This window comes from Ranitomeya variabilis, chromosome 2, assembly GCF_051348905.1.
Source record: "Ranitomeya variabilis isolate aRanVar5 chromosome 2, aRanVar5.hap1, whole genome shotgun sequence".
In the NCBI taxonomy this organism is placed as follows: Eukaryota; Metazoa; Chordata; class Amphibia; order Anura; family Dendrobatidae; genus Ranitomeya; species Ranitomeya variabilis.
Window position 1 is genome coordinate 1,079,486,912 of NC_135233.1, and position 24,707 is coordinate 1,079,511,618.

The window sequence follows — 24,707 nt, forward strand, 5'->3', positions numbered from 1 at the left end:
GGTGTGCCACCTCTCTCCCTTTCATTCAGTGGGCCATAGAAAGCCTATTTATTTTTTGGTTTTTTTAATATTATTTGGTTTCTAAAGTCTCCCTGAAAATAAAAAAAAAAAATACATAAAAAAATAGTGGGAGAGTAATATTGCCATTTCAGCTTGTGTGCCAGTCTTGACTCCTGGGTGTGCCACCTCTGTCCCTCTCATTCAGTGGGCCATAGAAAGCCTTGTTTTTTTTTTTTTTTTTAAATATTATTTGGTTTCTAAAGTCTCCCTGAAAATAAAAAAAAAATACATAAAAAAACAGTGGGAGAGTAATATTGCCATTTCAGCTTGTGTGCCAGTCTTGACTCCTGGGTGTGCCACCTCTCTCTCTAATTGTGGGCCATAGAAAGCCTTTTTATTTTTTTCCTTCATTTGTGTTTTAAAATCAACCTCAACACAAAAACACTACATCAATCAGTGGGAGAAAAATATTGGCCTCAGTCAGGGCTTGTGTGCCACTCCTGTGCGTGCCATCTCTCATTCAGTGGGCCATAGAAAGCCTTGTTTTTTTTTTTTTTTTTTAAATATTATTTGGTTTCTAAAGTCTCACAGAGAAAAAAAAAAAAATAAATTAGGTGGGAGATTAATATTGACATTAGTGCTTGAGTGACAGTCCTGCGTGTGTGTCATCTCTGTGATTTGGTGTCACAGAAAACAGAGTGTGTAACATTGTGCCTGATTTTCCTTGTGGTCTCACCAACCTGTTAAGGGATATTGAAATCATACTGAAGTTATAGCTCACCGTGTAAGTTGTTTGACAGCAACAAATAAAGTTAGTTTGGTTACGATTTTTAAACAATGAGGAAGTCTGGTGCAAGAGGTCGTCGTGGGCGTTCATTGTCAGCTGGTAATGATGGTAGTGGTAGTGGAGCATCAGGTGGTCGTGGGGATAAAAATATTCCACCTAAGTCTGGAGCTGTGGAGCCAGTTTCGTCGTCAGGCTACACAAGGCCTTGAACGCTCTCTTTTCTGGGAGTAGGAAAACCGCTTTTAAAGGCTGAGCAGCAACAGCAAGTTTTGGCTTACATTGCAGACTCAGCCTCTAGCTCTTTTGCCTCCTCTTCCGAAACTGGTAAATGTAAAAGCAGCGCGTCGCTTGTGGATGTTCACGGTCAGGGACAAGTCGCTTCCTTGTCCTCCTCAGCAAAAACTACAACAAGAGAGAAGGATGCAGCAGGCGACACAACGGGTCACTCCATGGAGCTCTTTACACATACCGTCCCTGGCTTAGAAAGTGAAACATTTAACAGGCCATGCCCATTACAAGTAGATTCTGACATGGAGTGCACTGATGCACAGCCACAGCCAGAGTACTATGCTGCTCCTTTGACTCAGACCACCACATTGCCCTCTCAGGGTACAGATCCACAATCAGACCCTGATGAGACTATGTTGCCCCGCCACGAACGCTATACCACCGACCGACACAGTGACACAGACGAAGTTGCACACGAGCTCGAAGAGGAGGTAATAGATGACCCAGTTATTGACCCCGATTGGCAGCCATTGGGGGAACAGGGTGCAGGCGGCAGTAGTTCAGAAGCGGAGGTGGAGGAGGGGCCGCAGCAGGCATCAACATCGCAACAGGTTCCATCTGCCGGGCCCGTATCTGGCCCAAAACGCGTGTCAAAGCCAAAACCTGTTGGAGGACAGCGTGGCCATCCGGTTAAAGCTCAGTCTGCAATCCCTGAAAAGGGATCCGAGTCTAGGAAGAGTGCAGTCTGGCATTTTTTTAAACAACATCCAACTGATCAGCGCAAAGTCATCTGTCAAAAATGTTCAACTAGCTTAAGCAGAGGTCAGAATCTGAAAAGTCTAAATACTAGTTGCATGCATAGACACTTAACCACCATGCATTTTCAAGCCTGGACTAACTACCAAACGTCCCTTAAGGTTGTAGCACCCTCGGCCAATGAAGCTAGTCAGCAACGCAACATCCCTTCCGTCACTGTAAGGCCACCATTTTCCGCACCACCGGCAGTATCTGTGCAGGTTTCTTTGCCAGCCAAAAGCAGTCAGGGTCAGGGAATCACCAGTTTAGTAGGAGGAAATATTGCATCTAGGGCACCGGCGGAAACAATACCGTCTCCAACCGTCTCTCAGTCTGCCATGTACACCGGCACACCCGAAAGTTCCACGATCTCCTGCTCTCCAGTCCAGCTCACCCTACATGAGACTCTGGTTAGAAAAAGGAAGTACTTATCCTCGCATCCGCGTACACAGGGTTTTAACGCCCACATAGCTAGACTAATCTCGTTAGAGATGATGCCCTACCGTTTAGTTGAAAGCGAAGCTTTTAAAGCCCTGATGGAGTACGCTGAACCACGATACGAGCTACCTAGTCGACACTTTTTTTCCAGAAAAGCCATCCCAGCCCTGCACCAGCATGTTAAACAGCGCATCGTCCATGCACTTAGGCAATCTGTGAGTACAAAGGTGCACCTGACTACAGATGCATGGACCAGTAGGCATGGCCAGGGACGTTATGTGTCCATCACGGCACACTGGGTGAATGTGGTGGATGCAGGGTCCACAGGCGACATCAATTTAGGGACAGTTGTGCCTAGCCCACGGTCTAGGAAACAGTTGGCTGTAGGCGTTCGCACCCCCTCCTCCTCCTCCTCGTCCTCCTGCAGAAGCTACAGCTCTTCCACAGAACGCAGTCGGCCAACCACTCCATCGGCAGATGACACTGTTGCACACCAGTTGTCCCATTATGGGCCAGCTACTGCCAAGCGTCAGCAGGCTGTATTGGCTATGAAGTGTTTGGGCGACAACAGACACACCGCGGAAGTTCTGTCCGAGTTCTTGCAACAAGAAACGCAGTCGTGGCTGGGCACAGTAGATCTTGAGGCAGGCAAGGTAGTGAGTGATAACGGAAGGAATTTCATGGCTGCCATCTCCCTTTCCCAACTGAAACACATTCCTTGCCTGGCTCACACCTTAAACCTGGTGGTGCAGTGCTTATTGAAAACTTATCCTGGGTTCTCCGACCTGCTCCTCAAAGTGCGTGCACTTTGCTCACATATCCGACGTTCGCCTGTACACGCCAGCCGTATGCAGACCTATCAGCGGTCTTTGAACCTTCCCCAGCATCGCCTAATCATAGACGTTGCAACAAGGTGGAACTCAACACTGCACATGCTTCAGAGACTGTGCGAACAGAGGCGTGCTGTTATTTATTTGTGGGAGGATACACGGGCAGGCAGTAGGATGGCAGACATGGAGTTGTCAGGTGTGCAGTGGTCGAAGATACAAGACATGTGTCAAGTCCTTCAGTGTTTTGAGGAATGCACACGGCTGGTTAGTGCAGACAACGCCGTAATAAGCATGAGCATCCCCCTAATGCGTCTGCTGATGCAAAGTTTGACGCACATAAAGGAGCAGGCGTCTGCACCAGAGGAAGAGGGAAGCCTTGATGACAGTCAGCCATTGTCTGGTCAGGGCAGTGTACAGGACGAGGTAGCGGGCGAAGAGGAGGTGGAGGACGAGGAGGATGATGGGGATGAGTATATTTTTAATGCCGAACCTTTCCCGGGGGCACAGGAAATTGGTTGCGTGTCACGGCCGGGTTCTGGTTTTTTGAGGGACACAAGTGACGTAGATTTGCCTGCAACTGCCCCTCAACCAATCACAACCGGAGATTTGACAACTGGAACTTTGGCCCACATGGCGGATTATGCCTTACGTATCCTAAAAAGGGACACACGCATTACGAAAATGATGAACGATGACGATTACTGGTTGGCCTGCCTCCTTGATCCACGCTATAAAGGCAAATTGCAAAATATTATGCCACATGAGAACTTGGAACTAATATTAGCAACCAAACAATCAACTCTTGTTGACCGTTTGCTTCAGGCATTCCCAGCACACAGCGCACGTGATCGTTCTCACACAAGCTCCAGGGGGCAGCAGACTAGGAGTGTTAGGGGTGCACACATCAGAAGTGGCGTTGGACAGAGGGGTTTTCTGACCAGGTTGTGGAGTGATTTTGCTATGACCGCAGACAGGACAGGTACTGCTGCATCAATTGAAAGTGACAGGAGACAACATTTGTCCAGTATGGTTACTAACTATTTTTCATCCCTTATCGATGTTCTCCCTCAACCGTCATTCCCATTTGATTACTGGGCCTCCAAATTAGACACCTGGCCAGAATTGGCAGAATATGCATTGCAGGAGCTTGCTTGCCCGGCAGCAAGTGTCCTATCAGAAAGAGTATTCAGTGCTGCAGGTTCAATATTAACCGAAAAAAGGACTCGTCTGGCTACCCAAAATGTTGACGATCTAACATTCATTAAAATGAACCACAACTGGATTTCGAAATCTTTTGCCCCACCTTGCCCGGCCGACACCTAGCTTTCCTATGAAAAGCTCTTGCCTGTGAATTACTTTTCTAATGTCTAATTTGCTGCAGCTGATTGTACAGCATACGACATGTTTACACCTCCCTAAATGGCAAAACTCCCCACACGGGGCCGTGGTATCGCGACTTGGCGCAAGCACCCGTGAGACTGCTGTTTGTCTGAAGAGGTGGGTGTGCTCGCTTTTGGTTGACGGCATTGCTACTGGGTCCCTCATAGTACAATGTAGTGTCTCTGGCGGTGGTGGTGCGCACCCAACGTCAGACACACCGTTGTAACATGAGGGGCCCTGGGGCGGTCCCGCCGGCCTCAAGAGAGTTCCCCCCTACCCCAGCTCAAAATGTGCTCTACCACGTGCAAAATTATGTCGCACAGCTCCACCAATCTTTAGTCTATTCGCTGACATCATTCAATGTCTGGCACTGACAATACAAATTTGTAGACATCTATGATGCAACTTAAAGTAGTCTGTGTCTGTGTCCTATATTGGCACCATTAAATAGTTACTGCCAAATTACAATGTCAGAAACTCAGTAGATGAGCCCACCCCTGTACCTAAGTATGCCACCTTTTTTTTTTGTTTTGGTTGTTTTGCGAGACATTAACATCTATTTATATTTTGGGAGTACTGGGACAGACACTCCTTGCACTACTCCTCCACTCACCACCAAGCTGCCTGTGTATCCATGTAACCGCTGTAAAACTGCCATGAGCCTATTGTTTGTTATTTTAGGCCTTTGATAGCCTGTCTGCGGTCCCTACTTTAAATACTCCTCCACTGACCACCAAGCTGCCTGCCCGTGTATCCATGTAACCGCTGTGAAACTGCCATGAGCCTATTGTTTGTTATGTTAGGCCTTTGATAGCCTGTCTGCGGTCCCTACTTTAAATACTCCTCCACTGACCAGACCACTGCTGCCCGTGTACCCCTGGAACCAATTATAAAGTGCCTACAGCCAGCCCATTTTCTTATGTTAGGCCTTTGAAGCCTGTCTGCGGTCCCTACTTTAAATACTCCTCCACTGACCAGACCACTGCTGCCCGTGTACCCCTGGAACCAATTATAAAGTGCCTACAGCCAGCCCATTTTCTTATGTTAGGCCTTTGAAGCCTTTCTGCGGTCCCTACTTTAAATACTCCTCCACTCACCACCACCAAGCTGCCTGCCCGTGTATCCATGTAACCGCTGTGAAACTGCCATGAGCCTATTGTTTGTTATTTTAGGCCTTTGATAGCCTGTCTGCGGTCCCTACTTTAAATACTCCTCCACTCACCACCAAGCTGCCTGTGTATCCATGTAACCGCTGTAAAACTGCCATGAGCCTATTGTTTGTTATTTTAGGCCTTTGATAGCCTGTCTGCGGTCCCTACTTTAAATACTCCTCCACTGACCAGACCACTGCTGCCCGTGTACCCCTGGAACCAATTATAAAGTGCCTACAGCCAGCCCATTTTCTTATGTTAGGCCTTTGAAGCCTGTCTGCGGTCCCTACTTTAAATACTCCTCCACTCACCACCACCAAGCTGCCTGCCCGTGTATCCATGTAACCGCTGTGAAACTGCCATGAGCCTATTGTTTGTTATTTTAGGCCTTTGATAGCCTGTGTGCGGTCCCTACTTTAAATACTCCTCCACTCACCACCAAGCTGCCTGCCCGTGTATCCATGTAACCGCTGTGAAACTGCCATGAGCCTATTGTTTGTTATTTTAGGCCTTTGATAGCCTGTGTGCGGTCCCTACTTTAAATACTCCTCCACTCACCACCAAGCTGCCTGCCCGTGTATCCATGTAACCGCTGTGAAACTGCCATGAGCCTATTGTTTGTTATTTTAGGCCTTTGATAGCCTGTCTGCGGTCCCTACTTTAAATACTCCTCCACTCACCACCAAGCTGCCTGCCCGTGTATCCATGTAACCGCTGTGAAACTGCCATGAGCCTATTGTTTGTTATGTTAGGCCTTTGATAGCCTGTCTGCGGTCCCTACTTTAAATACTCCTCCACTGACCAGACCACTGCTGCCCGTGTACCCCTGGAACCAATTATAAAGTGCCTACAGCCAGCCCATTTTCTTATGTTAGGCCTTTGAAGCCTGTCTGCGGTCCCTACTTTAAATACTCCTCCACTGACCAGACCACTGCTGCCCGTGTACCCCTGGAACCAATTATAAAGTGCCTACAGCCAGCCCATTTTCTTATGTTAGGCCTTTGAAGCCTGTCTGCGGTCCCTACTTTAAATACTCCTCCACTCACCACCACCAAGCTGCCTGCCCGTGTATCCATGTAACCGCTGTGAAACTGCCATGAGCCTATTGTTTGTTATTTTAGGCCTTTGATAGCCTGTCTGCGGTCCCTACTTTAAATACTCCTCCACTCACCACCAAGCTGCCTGCCCGTGTATCCATGTAACCGCTGTGAAACTGCCATCATGAGCCTATTGTTTGTTATGTTAGGCCTTTGATAGCCTGTCTGCGGTCCCTACTTTAAATACTCCTCCACTGACCAGACCACTGCTGCCCGTGTACCCCTGGAACCAATTATAAAGTGCCTACAGCCAGCCCATTTTCTTATGTTAGGCCTTTGATAGCCTGTCTGCGGTCCCTACTTTAAATACTCCTCCACTCACCACCAAGCTGCCTGCCCGTGTATCCATGTAACCGCTGTGAAACTGCCATCATGAGCCTATTGTTTGTTATGTTAGGCCTTTGATAGCCTGTCTGCGGTCCCTACTTTAAATACTCCTCCACTGACCAGACCACTGCTGCCCGTGTACCCCTGGAACCAATTATAAAGTGCCTACAGCCAGCCCATTTTCTTATGTTAGGCCTTTGAAGCCTGTCTGCGGTCCCTACTTTAAATACTCCTCCACTGACCAGACCACTGCTGCCCGTGTACCCCTGGAACCAATTATAAAGTGCCTACAGCCAGCCCATTTTCTTATGTTAGGCCTTTGAAGCCTGTCTGCGGTCCCTACTTTAAATACTCCTCCACTCACCACCACCAAGCTGCCTGCCCGTGTATCCATGTAACCGCTGTGAAACTGCCATGAGCCTATTGTTTGTTATTTTAGGCCTTTGATAGCCTGTCTGCGGTCCCTACTTTAAATACTCCTCCACTCACCACCAAGCTGCCTGCCCGTGTATCCATGTAACCGCTGTGAAACTGCCATCATGAGCCTATTGTTTGTTATGTTAGGCCTTTGATAGCCTGTCTGCGGTCCCTACTTTAAATACTCCTCCACTGACCAGACCACTGCTGCCCGTGTACCCCTGGAACCAATTATAAAGTGCCTACAGCCAGCCCATTTTCTTATGTTAGGCCTTTGAAGCCTGTCTGCGGTCCCTACTTTAAATACTCCTCCACTGACCAGACCACTGCTGCCCGTGTACCCCTGGAACCAATTATAAAGTGCCTACAGCCAGCCCATTTTCTTATGTTAGGCCTTTGAAGCCTGTCTGCGGTCCCTACTTTAAATACTCCTCCACTCACCACCACCAAGCTGCCTGCCCGTCTATCCATGTAACCGCTGTAAAACTGCAATGAGCCTATTGTTTGTTATTTTAGGCCTTTGATAGCCTGTCTGCGGCCCCTACTTGCAATACTCCTCCACTGACCACAATGCTGCCTGGAGTGCCTGCCTGTGTATCCATGTAACCGATGTAAAACTGCCATGACTGCCTACTGTTTGTTATTTTAGGCCTTTGATAGCCTGTCTGCAGCCCCTACTTGCAATACTCCTCCACTGACCACACCAATGCTGCCCGTGTACCCCTGGAACCTATTTAAAAGTTCATAGAGCCTAGTTATATATTTTATTTACTATTAATAAGGCCATGATGGACTACGCTGTACCACGCTACAAGCTAACCAGTCGACACTTCTTTTGCGAGAAAAGCCATCCCAACCCTCCACCAGCATGTAGAAGACCGCATTGTCCATGCACTCTGGCAATCTGTGAGTACAAAGGTGCACCTGACAACAGACGCATGGACCTGTAGGCATGGCCACGGAAGATTACGTGTCCATTACGGCGCAATGGGTTAATGTGGTGGATGCATGGTCCACAGGGGACAGCCTACTAAGTCTGTCTGCAGTCCCTAATTCAAATTGTGCTCCACTGTCTAAATCGGAACTTCCACCTTCTGGCTTTCGGCCTATAGTATCAGAAATTAAACTGCATTTGGCCTTCAACTTTGGTTAGGGCCTACTAACGGCTTCTGCCCCTCCCTGGTGTTGCCCTCAACTAAATAAAGCTGAGCTTCAACCTTCTGCTCCAAATTACCATTTTGAAAAATGCAATAGGCTTTTCAGGCCTACTAAAGGAGTCTGTCTGTGTGCCCCTCCCTGGTGTTGTCCTCAACTAAATAAAGCTGAGCTTCAACCTTCCGGCTCTCATTATGTGGTTTTAAAAAAAAAAAAGGTGGTTAGGGCCTACTAACGGCTTCTGCCCCTCCCTGGTGTTGTCCTCAACTAAATAAAGCTGAGCTTCAACCTTCCGGCTCTCATTATGTGGTTTTAAAAAAAAAAAGGTGGTTAGGGCCTACTAACGGCTTCTGCCCCTCCCTGGTGTTGTCCTCAACTAAATAAAGCTGAGCTTCAACCTTCCGGCTCTCATTATGTGGTTTTAAAAAAAAAAAAGGTGGTTAGGGCCTACTAACGGCTTCTGCCCCTCCCTGGTGTTGTCCTCAACTAAATAAAGCTGAGCTTCAACCTTCCGGCTCTCATTATGTGGTTTTAAAAAAAAAAATGGTGGTTAGGGCCTACTAACGGCTTCTGCCCCTCCCTGGTGTTGTCCTCAACTAAATAAAGCTGAGCTTCAACCTTCCGGCTCTCATTATGTGGTTTTAAAAAAAAAAAGGTGGTTAGGGCCTACTAACGGCTTCTGCCCCTCCCTGGTGTTGTCCTCAACTAAATAAAGCTGAGCTTCAACCTTCCGGCTCTCATTATGTGGTTTTAAAAAAAAAAAAGGTGGTTAGGGCCTACTAACGGCTTCTGCCCCTCCCTGGTGTTGTCCTCAACTAAATAAAGCTGAGCTTCAACCTTCCGGCTCTCATTATGTGGTTTTAAAAAAAAAAAAGGTGGTTAGGGCCTACTAACGGCTTCTGCCCCTCCCTGGTGTTGTCCTCAACTAAATAAAGCTGAGCTTCAACCTTCCGGCTCTCATTATGTGGTTTTAAAAAAAAAAAGGTGGTTAGGGCCTACTAACGGCTTCTGCCCCTCCCTGGTGTTGTCCTCAACTAAATAAAGCTGAGCTTCAACCTTCCGGCTCTCATTATGTGGTTTTAAAAAAAAAAAATGGTGGTTAGGGCCTACTAACGGCTTCTGCCCCTCCCTGGTGTTGTCCTCAACTAAATAAAGCTGAGCTTCAACCTTCCGGCTCTCATTAAGTGGTTTTAAAAAAAAAATGGTGGTTAGGGCCTACTAACGGCTTCTGCCCCTCCCTGGTGTTGCCCTCAACTAAATAAAGCTGAGCTTCAACCTTCTGCTCCAAATTACCATTTTAAAAAATGCAATAGGCTTTTCCGGCCTACTAAAGGTGTCTGCCCCTCCCTGGTGTTGTCCTCAACTGAACAAAGCTGAGCTTCCACATTCTGGCTTTCGCCCTATACTATCAGATATTAAACTGCATTTGGCCTACTAGTGTGGTTAGGCCCTTGAAACAGTGTCTGCTGCTCTTGGGTTTGCTACTCCACTGAACAAAGCAATGCCGCCTGTTTAGTCCTGTTACCAATTTTGAACTGCATGTAGCCTACTTTATTCTTTGGCCCTATATCTGTTTCCTCCTCATCCTGCCCATTGCCCAGCCACTGCTAAATGAGTCTGCTGGTACATTGACCGAGACCACTACATTCCCCTTGTACTCTACACAGCCAGAATCTGTCCCTGCTGAAAGTAAGGTTCCCCTTCCCGCATGTTATACCACCTTACACAGGGACAAAGAGGAAGGTGCAGATGAAAGTGCAGGTTCCTTCATCAGGTGGGGGGGCATACTCGTTGGCGACGTCACTGGCACAGGGCCCCTCAGAGTACGCAAAAGTGTCGCTGCTGGTGGGAGGCGCCCCCGCCATGCAAACACACCGCCGTACTTTGAGGGGCCCTGTGCCAGTGGCAATGCGAACGAGTGGGCCCCCCCCCTGCTTGCTCAGGATCACAGCACTTGCAACTTTTAAATAATTACCTTTCCCTGCAACACCGCCGTGACGTAGTCCGCATTTCCTGGGCCCACGAAAAACTTGAGCCGGCCCTACTCCCCCCACAACTTTTGCCAAATGACCCCCAATTCCCTATGCCCAACTATTATTATAAAGTTAATTAAGATTGACAAGCTTCAGAAACAAGAATGGATGTTTTTGGCATTAAAATGGGCACTGTAGGTGTTTTCCTGGCCTCCACTCACTGCCGACTATGCTTCCCCATTGACTTGCATTGGGTTTCGTGTTTCGGTCGATCCCCGACTTTTAGCGATAATCGGCCGACTGCACTCGACTCGACTCTGGACAAAATCGGGTTTCCCAAAACCCTACTCGATCTTAAAAAAATGAAAGTCGCTCAACCCTAATTTCCAATCCAATACTGGATTATGGACCTGTAGCCATGGCAAACCCAAAACGACCACATTATGCAGATTATGCAACACCAAAAAGCGAATATCCTCCTGATGTGCAGGAGCCATGCACATGGTCAATTGAGTCCAGTACTGAGGCTTATTCTTGGCCAAAGGTGTAGCATCAGTTCCTCTCAATGGAATAGGATACTGTAAGGGCTCCAAGAAAAAAACACAGCGTCTGGCAAACTCCAAGTCCATCAAATTTAGGGCAGCGCCTGAATCCACAAATGCCATAACAGAATAGGACGACAAAGAGCAAATCAGAGTAACGGACAAAAGAAATTTTGGCTGTACCGTACCAATGGTGGCAGACCTAGCGAACCATTTAGTGCGCTTAGGACAATCAGAGATAGCATGAGTGGAGTCACCACAGTAAAAACACAGCCCATTCTGACGTCTGTACTCTTGCCGTTCAGCTCTGGTCAAGGTCCTGTCACATTGCATAGGCTCAGGCCTCTGCTCAGAAAACACCGCCAAATGGTGCACATTTTTGCGCTCACATAAGCGTCAATCGATCTGAATGGCCAAGGACATAGACTCATTCAGACCAGCAGGCGTGGGGAATCCCACCATAACATCCTTAAGGGCTTCAGAAAGACCCTTTCTGAAAATTGCCGCCAGGGCACATTCATTCCACTGAGTAAGCACAGACCATTTTCTAAACTTCTGACAATATACCTCCGCTTCATCCTGACCCTGACACAAAGCCAGCAAAATTTTCTCTGCCTGATCCACTGAATCTGGTTCATCATAAAGCAATCCAAGCGCCAGAAAAAAACGCATCTACATTACGCAATGCAGGATCTCCTGGCGCAAGGGAAAATGCCCAGTCTTGAGGGTCGCCACGTAGCAAAGAAATAATGATTTTTACTTGCTGAATGGGTTCACCAGAGGAGCGGGGTTTCAAAGCAAAAAACAGTCTACAATTATTTTTGAAATTCAGGAACTTAGATCTATCCCCAGAAAACAAATCAGGAATTGGAATTCTGGGTTCTAACATCGGGTTCTGAACTACATAATCTTGAATGCCTTGTACCCTTGCAGTGAGTTGATCCACACAAGAGGACAGACATTGAATGTCCATATCTACACCTGTGTCCTGAACCACCCAGAGATTTAGGGGAAAAGAGAAACAAAACACACTTCAGAAAAAAAAAAAAATGGTCTCAGAACTTCTCTTATCCCTCTATTGAGATGCATTAACACTTTACGGGCCAGCTGTACTGTTATGATTGAACTGGTGGTTAGGAGCACTAGAAATGACCAGATGAGCACACTAGTAATACAGGACGAGCTCTGGGAAGTGGGAGCTCTGCTGACCGCAACCCCTAATCCTATCACAACAACTAGAAATAGCCGTGGAGCGTTCCTGACTCTGCCTAGATGCCTCTTCACAACCTAAGAGCTAACTACCCCTAAAGATAGAAAATACAGCCTACCTTGCCTCAGAGAAATTCCCCAAAGAAATAGGCAGCCCCCCACACTTATTGACTGTGAGTTAAGATGGAAGTCACAAACACAGGAATGAAACAGGTTTCAGCAAAGGAGGCCAGCCTTAACTAAACAGACTGAGGATAGAAAAGGTATCTTTGCGGTCAGCATAAAAAACTAACAAAAAACCACGCAGAGTGTGCAAAAGAAACCACCGCACCGACTCACGGCGCGGTGGTGTCACTCTGCATCCCAGAGCTTCCAGCTAACAGGACAAAATCATGATAGCAAGCTGGACAAAAAAACAGTGGTAACAAATAAGCTAGCAGGGACTTAGCTTTTGCTGAAGTAGACAGGTCATCTGAAAGATCCAAGAGAACTGAACCAGTACTAGGACATTGACAGCTGGCATCAGGTAACGATCTGAGTGGAGTTAAATAGAGCAGCCAGCCAAGGCCTAAACGAGGTCAGCTGGGGAAGGAACCTCAGAACCAGCAGCTCCACTCACAGCCACCAGAGGGAGTCCATGGACAGAACTCGCCAAAGTACCATTCACAACCACAGGAGGGAGTTCGAGAACAGAATTCACAACAGGTTTGGCCCCCAAAGTTGCTGCCATGTGCCTGATCATGCTGGTGGTGGTCAGGCTGGTTGCTTTGCTACCCCTGCTGATGCAGGCATGGCAGGTGCTGCAAAAGGCCTGTTTAAGGTTATCGGCAGAGTCTTTAAAAAATAACCAGACTCAAGAAGATCTAACAGTTGGAATGGCAACTTCCCTCATGTTGGTGTTACGGGGAACGGATGAACACCTTCTATCTGTGGCCACAAAACTGCTTCTTCATGCCTGTTGGGGTGATATGCCTCCTTCCTATGTGTGCTGCTGCCCTCGCTCTGCATATCCTCCTGTCAGGTTGGGTCAGTCACATAGTCATCCACCACCTCATCTTCCAACATTCGCACCCTGCTCTTCTTCCTGACTTTCTGGCAATTGTGTCTCATCATCGTCCACCTCTTCTGACACTTTCCCACCATTGCCTTCATGTAACCGGGCTAGTCAAAGCTTTGGACATCTCTACATGCGATCTTATCTGTACCCACTTCAAGGTGACCAGCCGAGAGTTCTGAATCTTGAAATGGAAAACTGAACAGCTCTTCAGAGTGTCCAAGTGTGGGATCAGTTGTCTCAGGGCACTTGGCATGGTGGAAGGAAGGAGGATCAGGGTGAGGAATATCAGGGTCACACTCACGGCTACTCAGACTTGACCATGAGGAAACCATGGTGGTGGTGGTGGTGGCTAAGTGACTGGAAGCATTATCCGCTATCCAACCAACAACCATTTCACACTGCTTCAATAGTGGTGTGCTGCGGTCCCCTAGAAACTGGGACATGAAGGTCGAGCGAGAAGACGTGGGTCTTTGTTGTAGCCAACTTTCACCCAGGCCACAGCCTCGTCCTCTGCATGCACCATCATCATCACGTCCACTTCCCCATCCCTCGTCCCTTACCTTGGCCATTTTAAATGGACTAATACTGTAACAACTCTGCTGGCATCACTGCATGGCCTCCCATCCCCACACCTGCATTACACTCAAACTCACTTACTTCTCTGGGCCTTGTTGTGACTTCTCTCTGCTGCCAGCTCCATGCTGTGTGCCTCATGTCTGCTGTCTGCTCTGTGCATGCTCTGTCTGTATGCATAGGGGGGCGGCGCTGGCAACTCCTGTTTCTTATAGAGACTGTGTGCACCTTGCTAAGGTGTCCCTGGCCAATCACCATGAGGCTTCCTGTATTTAAGACATCCCCACCCATTGGTGGGGGCCTGTGCAACTTACTCCCTCAGTCAGTTCTTAGCTGCTGAGGCGCCAGGCCCTGTCTCGCTTACTCTGTGTCCTGTGTAGCCACCCAGAGGGGCTTAGTACCCTGGCCTACGTCTGCCACCCAGAGGGGCGTCATACCCTGGCTTGTGTCCATGTCTTTGTGTCTTGTCCGGTTCATGACTTTGCTTAGCCTAGTCTTGCTCCTATGTCCGTTTATATCCCTGCCTTGGTTTCCTTTCCCTGCTGTGCGTACTCTGTGTCTTGCTTTGCCCTGCTCTGCCCTTTGTGTCTTGCTTTACTCTGCTTTCAGCTCTGCTCTCTGCAACCTTGCTTTGCTCCTAGCTCTGCATTCTGTTACCTTGCTCTGCACTCTGTGGTTTTGCTCTCGGCTCTGCTCTCTGAGTCTTGCTCTGCACTCTGACTTTGCTCTGCTCTCAGCTCCGCACTCTGTGGCTTTGCTCTCAGCTCTGCTCTCTGTAGCTTTGCTCTGCACTTTGCTCTGTACTCTGACTTTGCTCTGCACTCTGTGGCCCTGCTCTGCGGCTCCGCTCAGCTCTCGCTCTGCAGCTCCGCTTCTTGTGGTTCTACCTTGCTCCGCTCCTTGCGGTTCTACCTTCCTCCGCTCCTTGCAGTTCTACCTGGCTCCGCTCCTTGTGGTTCTACCTGGCTCCGCTCCTTGCGGTTCTACCTGGCTCCGCTCCTTGCGGTTCTACCTGGCTCCGCTCCTTGCGATTCTACCTGGCTCCGCTCCTTGACGTTCTACTTCTCCCACTCTTGGCTCCGCCTCCTGCGTCTCTGTATTTGGCTCCGCCTCCTGCATCTCTGCACTTGGCTCCGCCTCCTGCGTTTCTGCACTTAGCTCTGCCTCCTTCTCTTGACTCCGCCTCCTGCGTGTCTGTTCTTGGTTCTAGCTCCTGTGCTTTTGCTCTGCATCCGCCCTTGCGGTCTTTCTCTACTTGTTATTTAGTCCTCCTGTCTGAACAGGTTCCTACCTGTTTCACATACCTGCCTGCAGACCGGTCCCTACCGGTTCTTCCTGTGTTCCATCCGTACCTGCCTGCCTACCAGAGAGCCAGCTGTGTCCGCCTGCCCGCCAGTGTCTCTGTTGTACCCGTCTGCCTGCCTGTGTCCCAGCCGTGCCCGCCTGTCAGCCAGAGTGCCAGTCGTGCCCGCTTGCCTATGTTCCATTCCTTGGTGGGATCAGCAACCACAGCCAGACACCACCCTGGAGTGGTACCTGGTAGCTTCCTATTGCACAAGTCTGACCTCACCATCAGAGGCTCCAGCGAACACCTAGGAAGCTACTTAGTCACGCCCCTTCCAGGGTAGTCTGGTTTGTGGCACAGTGGGGCCACATCCCCACAACCAGTCTGGGCGCGAGCGTGACAAATACTATTTCAAATGCTCGACACAGATATATTTATTAGTAGCAAAATAATATCTGATCAGTATGCCTGCAAATCTACTATTTTTCAAACCCAAACACCAGGCAGGCCTCAGCCTGACATAACAGACTGTATTCAATTATGGGGGGCTTTTTTGTGAAGTTAATTTATGCAAAATAGTGCTGTATATAAGTAGAGTAACAGACAGCAAAAAAAGGGGTACACCGGCCTACAATGACCAAACTTGGAGCACACAGATATATGAGGGCTGTCATGGAAATACCACACTGGCAAATATATGGCCTGTGTTTTTTTTTTAAATGCTAATTAGTGCTGTATAAATAGAGTAACAGACAGCAAAAATAGTGGCCAAGCGGCCTAAAATGCCCAAACATGGAGCACGCAGATATAGGAGGCCTTTTTTGGTGAACTTAAAACACCAAAAAAAAAAAAAAAGTGGCACAAGGCTAGCACACACAACTATGCTACGTATGCCTGACAAACTATGTTTTTTAAGCAGGCCTCAGTCTGACAAAACAGACTATATATTTTTTATTGGGGGGAATTAATTTTTTGGAAAAAAAATGCAACTAGGTATATAGCAAAGAAACTGCAGCAGCAGCAGCAGACAGTTATGGAGCTTTGGGAGGGATGCAGTTGGAGCAATGGACGCACATACAGTGCCTGCAGGCCTTGCACTGATGTGGATATGCTGTGCCCTGCCTACGTAGCGCTGCAATATCGGGACCCACGAATTAACCCTAAAAAGGACTGTTAGTTTCTCAGGAGTTGTAGATTTAATAGTTGCAGACCTACATTAACTCTAAAAACCACGATTCTGACCCTATCTCGGCAGCAGCTCTCCGTACTCTCGCTGAATCCAGAGCAGAATGCGGCGAGCAGGGCGGCGCCAGGTCTTTTATACTCGGGATGATGCTGTGCGGCCAGCCAATCACTGCACCTCCACAACAAAGATGGCTGCGGCGTTTCTTGGCCTGGCAGACAATCCCTGCAGCGTGATTGGGTTTCTAAAGTCTGCCAAAAATGCCGGGTGGAGACACAAGTTAGCGCCGAATAATCCAGGAAATGCTCGGTGCTCGCCGAGTACACCGAGTACACTGATCTTCGGGCAAGCACGATCGCTCATCACTAGTGTGGACCTTTATATGATACTTTATTAATAGCGAGGGCTGGTGGGTATTGGTGCTAATGCACATCAATTTACTTTGAAGCTCTGATTAGGGGTCTCTTTTGGGTATAAATTGCTTCATATTTTATAACCATATTCTGGTCAGAGTTTTGTTAAGTGCCTTGCATTAATGGATGGGGTTTTTTTGGCAATAACTACAGCATAAGAATGTTTATAGTTCCTTGATTATTATTATGGTTGATTTATTTTGTGCAAGATCTTTAAAACTCTCCCATATTTTTAATCTATTTATTATTGATCTGCCTTGACCACTGCCTTTCATTTTTCATTGACGATAAGAGCTTACACTTCACTGGAGAGAGAGAACCACACTGGCCTTAAGACCTTACACTCTACGAGAGAGAGGACCACGCTAATCTTAAGACCTTACACTCTACAGGAGAGAGAAGACCCCTCTGACCATGATAGCTTACACCCTACAGGAGAGAGAGGACCCCACTGATCATAAGAGCTTACACTCTACAGGAGAGAGAACCCCACTGACCATAAGAGCTTACACTCTACAGGAGACAGAGGACTCCGCTGACCATAAGAGCTTACACCCTACAGGAGAGAGAGGACTCTACTGACCATAAGAGCTTACACCCTACAGAAGAGAGAGGACCCCACTGACCATAAGAGCTTACACCCTACAGGAGAGAGAAGACCCCTCTAACCATGATAGCTTACACTCTACAAAAGAGAGACAGATCCCACTAACCATAAGAGCTTACACTCTACAGGACAGAGAGATGACCATGCTGACCATAAGAGTTTACACTCTACAAGAGAGAGAAGACCCCGCTGACCAAAAGAACTTACATTCTACAGGAGAGAGAGGAACCCTACTGAACTTAAGAGCTTACACTCTGCAGGAGAACGAGAACCCACTGTTTATAAGATCTTATGGTCTACAGGAAAACAAGGACATGTGGAACACAAGAGCTAACACTATACAGGAGAGAGAGGACCTCACTGATCACAACAGATTACACTCTAAAGGAGAGAGAGAACTGCATTGACAATAAACGTTTACACTCCACAGAAGGAAGAGACTTATCCCAGTGACATAGGAAATGGGAAATGTCTCTGCCATTCATACTGCGCTCCACTGGGAACCACAGATCTGAGATGTCCAAGGTACTGGCCACCATTGTACACTGTATGATAATCCGTAACATGTCATTGCTGCAGGGAATTATGGAGAGGCCACAAAAAAAGAAATTAGGCCGCTCTCTGATGATTCAAAAGTGTCAGAAATGATGCCGGGCAAGTTATTCTTTCTTATAAACAGCAAATCGAATCACAAAGTAAAAAGAATTTCCTAAAATGTGTGGTTTCATGCAAATTCAAACAAACTTGATCCTCCACAGAAAGATCAGCTCATCTCTCTTGCAACACAGATTTATTATCTCCAAAGGGATGCGGTTGTCGGGACATCCATGATATAAATCCTTATGAGAAAAAAATAGTTTATTATAAATGTTACCTATTGAGAAGGGGACGAAGGCCTCATTCTTTCGGAAATTTCCTTTAGAGTCCAGAAAATGTTCTGGATAAAACTCATCTGGTTTCTCAAAGTAAGCTTTATCTCTGAGTATGGAGTGTAGTAGTGGGAAAACAACAGTGCCCTGGGAACACAAAATGAGTTATGAGGTATAAATCATAAAGCAAAAAAAAATTATGCAAAACATAGGCACATGAAACAATAGCTTATAAAAGATAACAATTGTTCTTCTGCACATTAGGATTGAAATTGTATTGTAAACATCCAAACCCAGAACTCCATATGGAGAAAAGGTACTTGCGTCTTTAAAATTATCTGTTGACTCTCCTGTGTGGTGTAGTATATAGAGGATCTGTCATCTCTCCTGTGTGGTGTAGTATATAGAGGATCTGTCATCTCTCCTGTGTGGTTTAGTATATAGAGGATCTGTCATCTCTCCTGTGTGGTGTAGTATATAGAGGACCTGTCATCTCTCCTGTGTGGTCTAGTATATAGAGGATCTGTCATCTCTCCTGTGTGGTGTAGTATATAGAGGATCTGTCATCTCTCCTGTGTGGTGTAGTATATAGAGGATCTGTCATCTCTCCTGTGTGGTTTAGTATATAGAGGATCTGTCATCTCTCCTGTGTGGTGTAGTATATAGAGGATCAGTTGACTCTCCTGTGTGGTGTAGTATATAGAGGATCTGTCAGCTCTCCTGTGTGCTGTAGTATATAGAGGATCTGTCAGCTCTCCTGTGTGGTGTAGTGTATAGAGGATCTGTCAGCTCTCCTGTGTGGTGTAGTATATACAGAATCTGTCCGCTCTCCTCTGTGTTGTAGTATATAGAGGATCTGTCAGCTCTCCTGTGTGCTGTAGTATATAGAGGATCTGTCAGCTCTCCTGTGTGCTGTAGTATATAGAGGATCTGTCAGCTCTCCTGTGTGGTGTAGTGTATAGAGGATCTGTCAGCTCTCCTGTGTGGTGTAGTATATACAGAATCTGTCCGCTCTCCTCTGTGTTGTAGTATATAGAGGATCTGTCAGCTCTCCTGTGTGGTGTAGTATATAGAGGATATGTCCGCTCTACTGTGTGGTGTAGTATATAGAGGATCTGTCAGTTCTCCTGTGTGGTGTACTATATAGAGGATCTGTCAGCTCTCCTGTGTGGTGTAGTATATAGAGGATCTGTCAGCTCTCATGTGTGGTGTAGTATATAGAGGATCTGTCAGCTCTCCTGTGTGGTGTAGTATATAGAGGATCTGTCAGCTCTCCTGTGTGGTGTAGTATATAGAGGATCTGTCAGCTCTCCTGTGTGGTGTAGTATATAGAGGATCTGTCAGCTCTCCTGTGTGGTGCAGTGTATAGAGAATCTGTCAGCTCTCCTGTGTGGTGCAGTATATAGAGGATCTGTCAGCTCTCCTGTGTGGTGTAGTATATAGAGGATCTGTCAGCTCTCCTATGTGGTGTAGTATGTAGAGGATCTGTCAGCTCTCCTGTGTGGTCTAGTATATAGAGTATCTGTCAGCTCTCCTGTGTGGTGTAGTATATATAGGGTCTGTCAGCTCTCCTGTGTGGTGTAGTATATAGAGGATCTGTCAGCTCTCCTGTGTGGTGTAGTATATAGAGGATCTGTCAGCTCTCCTGTGTGGTGTAGTATATATAGGGTCTGTCAGCTCTCCTGTGTGTAGTATATAGAGGATCTGTCGGCTCTCCTGTGTGGTGTAGTATATAGAGAGTTTGTCAGCTCTCCTTTGTGGTGCGGTATATAGAGGATCTGTCAGCTCTCCCGTGTGGTGTAGTATATAGAGGATCTGTCAGCTCTCCCGTGTGGTGTAGTATATAGAGGATCTGTCAGCTCTCCTGTGTGGTGTAATATGTAGAGGATCTGTCAGCTCTCCTGTGTGGTGTAGCATATAGAGGATATGTCAGATCTCCTTTGTGGTTCAGTTTATAGACGATCTGTCAGCTCTCCTGTGTGGTGTAGTATATAGAGGATCTGTCAGCTCTCCTGTGTGGTGTAGTATATAGAGTATCTGTCAGCTCTCCTTTGTGGTGCACTATAAAGAGGATCTGTCAGCTCTCCCATGTGGTGTAGTATATAGAGGATCTGTCAGCTCTCCTTTGTGGTGTACTATATAGAGGATCTGTCAGCTCTCCTTTGTGGTGCAGTATATAGAGGGTCTGTCAGATCTCCTGTGTGGTTTAGTATATAGCAGATCTGTCATCTCTCCTGTGTGGTGTAGTATATAGAGGATCTGTCAGCTCTCCCGTGTGGTGTATTATATAGAGGATCTGTCAGCTATCCTGTGTGGTGTAGTATATAAAGAATATGTCAGCTCTCCTGTGTGGTGTAGTATATAGAGGTTCTGTCAGCTCTCCTGTGTGGTGTAGTATATACAGGATCTGTCAGCTCTCCTATGTGGTGTAGTATATAGAGGATCTGTCAGCTCTCCTGTGTGGTCTAGTATATAGAGTGTCTGTCAGCTCTCCTGTGTGGTGTAGTATATACAGGATCTGTCAGCTCTCCTATGTGGTGTAGTATATAGAGGATATGTCAGCTCTCCTGTGTGGTGTAGTATATAGAGGGTCTTTCAGCTCTCCTGTGTGGTGTAGTATATACAGGATCCATCAGCTCTCCTATGTGGTGTAGTATATAGAGGATCTGTCAGCTATCCTGCGTGATGTAGAATATAGAGGATCTCTCAGCTCTCCTTTGTGGTTCAGTATATAGAGGATCTGTCAGCTCTCCTGTGTGTTGTAGTATATAGAGGATCTGTCAGCTCTCCTGTGTGGTGTAGTATCTAGAGGATCTGTCAGCTCTCCTGTGTGGTGTAGTATATAGAGGATCTGTCAGCTATCCTGCGTGATGTAGAATATAGAGGATCTCTCAGCTCTCCTTTGTGGTTCAGTATATAGAGGATCTGTCAGCTCTCCTGTGTGTTGTAGTATATAGAGTATCTGTCAGCTCTCCTGTGTGGTGTAGTATATAGAGGATCTGTCAGCTCTCCTTTGTGGTGCAGTATATAGAGGATCTGTCAGCTCTCCTGTGTGGTGTAGTATATAGAGGATCTGTCAGCTCTCCTGTGTGGTGCAGTATATAGAGGATCTGTCAGCTCTCTTGTGTGGTGTAGTATATTGAGGATCTGTCAGCTCTCCTGTGTGGTGTAGTATATAGAGGATCTGTCAGCTCTCCTGTGTGGTGTTGTATATAGAGGATCTGTCATCTCTCCTGTGTGGTGTAGTATATAGAGGATCTGTCAGCTCTCCTGTGTGATGTAGAATATAGAGGATCTGTCAGTTCTCCTGTGTGGTGTAGTTTGTAGAGAATCTGTCAGCTCTCCTGTGTGGTGTAATATATAGAGGATCTGTCAGCTCTCCTGTGTGGTGTAGTATATAGAGGATCTGTCAGCTCTCCTGTGTGGTGCAGTATATAGAGGATCTGTCAGCTCTCCTGTGTGGTGTTGTATATAGAGGATCTGTCAGCTCTCCTGTGTGTTGTAGTATATAGAGGACCTGTCAGCTCTCCTGTGTGGTGTAGAATATAGAGGATCTGTCAGCTCTCCTGTGTGGTGTAGTATGTAGAGGATCTGTCGGCTCTCCTGTGTGGTGTAGTATATAGAGGATCTGTCGGCTCTCCTGTGTGGTGTAGTATATAGAGGATCTGTCGGCTCTCCTGTGTGGTGTAGTATATAGAGGATCTGTCAGCTCTCCTGTGTGGTGCAGTGTATAGAGGATCTGTCAGCTCTCCTTTGTGGTGCAGTGTATAGAGGATCTGTCAGCTCTCCTGTGTGGTGTAGTATATAGTGGATCTGTCAGCTCTCCTGTAGGTGTTTAGTGTATGGGCTGGTGGGTTGCTGGATATTTCTGCTCTCTGGTAAACGTCTGGGACAGAGAAAACTGAATGCTGCACTGGGACAACGAACCAGATGTGTTTATTGACAGTTGTGTGTGTGCAACTGCAGTTTGTGGGCAGGAGGCATCAGATCCTGCTTCATGGTCAGCAGATTGGGAAGGCCATAACACAGGGAAAGGAGCAGTCGTTTCACCCTCAGACACAGATTTTCTACACAGACATTCCTCCCACCTACTGAGATGTTTGGCTGCCATGTTCTTTTGTATGCTAGATGTGCTCAGGTTGTCAGTGTTCTTGCCTAATTTTAGCTTGGTTTGGTGGATGCTGCAAATTACAGTTGTTTTGTCTCATGGAATTTCAGAAAAAAACTGCCATACAGTGGAACAACGCATCATTGGCTGGTTATCTAGCCAAGTGTGGGAGGGGTCTGTGAAAAAGTTGACCGAGTTCTTCCTCTGGTCAAACTACTACCTCTTCTTGCCTGTTTTCATACTTCAGATCCATTCCTCTCTGCATTGCTGTGCTCGCTAGGTGTGCCACTGTGCCAAGTTGGATCAGTGGCATCATCATCGACCACATCGTCTTCCAATTCCTCAATCTTATCCTCCTTCTAAGTTGCAATTTGAGGCTGGCCTAATTGCAACTGTGCATCATGATTATCCTCCACCTCCTCAGACATGATTTGACCTTCCCCAATGTGGCTTTCTCCTGGCCGTGTCTGCTCAAATGTTTGGGCAACATTGCACTCCACCTCCTCATGACCCTCTTTAATGTTGCATGATGAGAGGTCTGACAAATTACAACGAAACGTAAACAGTTCCTCAAAGTGGAAATCACACACCCCCTGACGAAGCTTGGGTGAAACGCATGTTGGGGCTGGAGATCAAAAACCTAGACTTTTCATTTGACTACTAAAACATTACCTGATGTAAGTACCATGCCTGCTGTTTAAACGCTTCTTTTTCACTTTGCAGGTTCCATTTTATCCAGCTGCAGCTGCAGATGTGATGTAGGCAGAAACACTATGGTTTAGGCACTGTACTTCTATGTAGATTTATTCTGTGGTCTAGTTTTATCACCCACATTTTGGTTCTCCGCCTTGTTTGAATAATTTTATGCATTGTTTTAATATATTTCAATAAACTGTATGTTTTTATGAGACCAATGTAGCACTTTTTTGTGTTGGTATTTTAATTTTAGTTTCTCAGAGTGGCCAGTCATGGGGTCATATGTCTCATGAGACTCTTGATGGTGGGAGGAAAGAGGACCAGGTTGAGGATTCAGAGGCCCAGCCTCTTGGCTACTGAGACTGGACAATGTGGAAGACTTTGTGCTGCTGCTTGTCAACATACTGGAGCCTTTGTCTGCCATCCAACCCACAACATCCTCACACTTGTCTGGGTTCGTTAGTGGTGTAGCGCACTGACAAAAATTTAACAGGAAGCTGTGACAAGATACAGTCACCTTCGGATCTGTCACACGGCCTTGGCAGACACCACCACATCCATATCCCTTAATGTCACCCTTTCTCATATTGAATGTGTTATGCTTATAAAAAAAATGGTTTTATTTTTTTCGAGTACCTTCAGAAAGGTCTAATGTACAGGGTGGGCCATTTATATGGATACACCTGGGTGGGTCATTTATAAAGTTACATCCAAAATGGTCAACTACAAAATGACCGCCATGGTCACCACCCATCTTGAAAAGTTTCCCCCCTCCCATATACTAATGTGCCACAAACAGGAAGTTGATATCACCAACTATTCCCATTTTATTTAGGTGTATCCATATACATGGCCCACCCAGGGTTATCCCCATATATGGTCCACCCTGTACAAATTCACTGTGTCTAGCAATGTGTGGAAATATTATTTAGCAATTAGCTTTTAAAATGGATGTTACTGTATGCTGGCACTGAGGAATACTACTTTGCTTTAAAAAACCTATAGGCTGCTACACAGGAATATTATGTAGCTCCAAAGAAAATGGTTATGCTGATACTATATTATTTGCCTCTACAAATAGCTGATTTTTATATTTTGGTAGTGGATGAAACCCTCCCTATTATACCCTAATCCCAAAGTCTGTTCCTAATTATAAACTATACAACACAATGGAAAATAGCAGAGATCTGCAGCATGTACTTGCATGTGCTTGCCTTTTACTCTCCCTCCTACTAAAACTCGCCCTACGCTTTCTCCACCTAACAAAGAACTAATCTTCAGCTCTTAAAAGAGCTTTAAGGAATGAATAACTCTCCCTATACAGTTCTATCACTCTTCCAACGCTCACAGTATGCTCTCCCTTTGCTGTTTCTGACTGCAATATGCTCAAGATTGTGCCGGCAGCTATTAAATATCCCCTATGATGCTGTAAGGCCAGCCAATCACAGTAATGCCACACCAATGATGGCGCCAGCATTACTGTGATTGGCAAGCCAGCCCAGCATGTTCATTGGCTGCAAATAAAGCTCCAAACATGCTGGGCAGGTCACTCGAATATACTGAGGCGAATACCTAATTACTCGCCGC

The 24,707-nt window shown here is 46.7% G+C and overlaps 1 protein-coding gene across 3 annotated transcripts in view; it reads right to left on the bottom strand.

The window, feature by feature from the left end:
- Positions 1-24,707, bottom strand: part of LOC143808719 (cytochrome P450 2C14-like) — a 564,240-nt gene that overhangs the window by 33,557 nt on the left and 505,976 nt on the right. For all 3 annotated transcript variants that reach the window (XM_077291651.1, XM_077291650.1, XM_077291652.1), the window contains one exon: positions 18,322-18,463. In XM_077291651.1, coding sequence (XP_077147766.1) covers positions 18,322-18,463 — 142 coding nt within the window. The remainder of the gene's footprint in view (positions 1-18,321; positions 18,464-24,707) is intronic.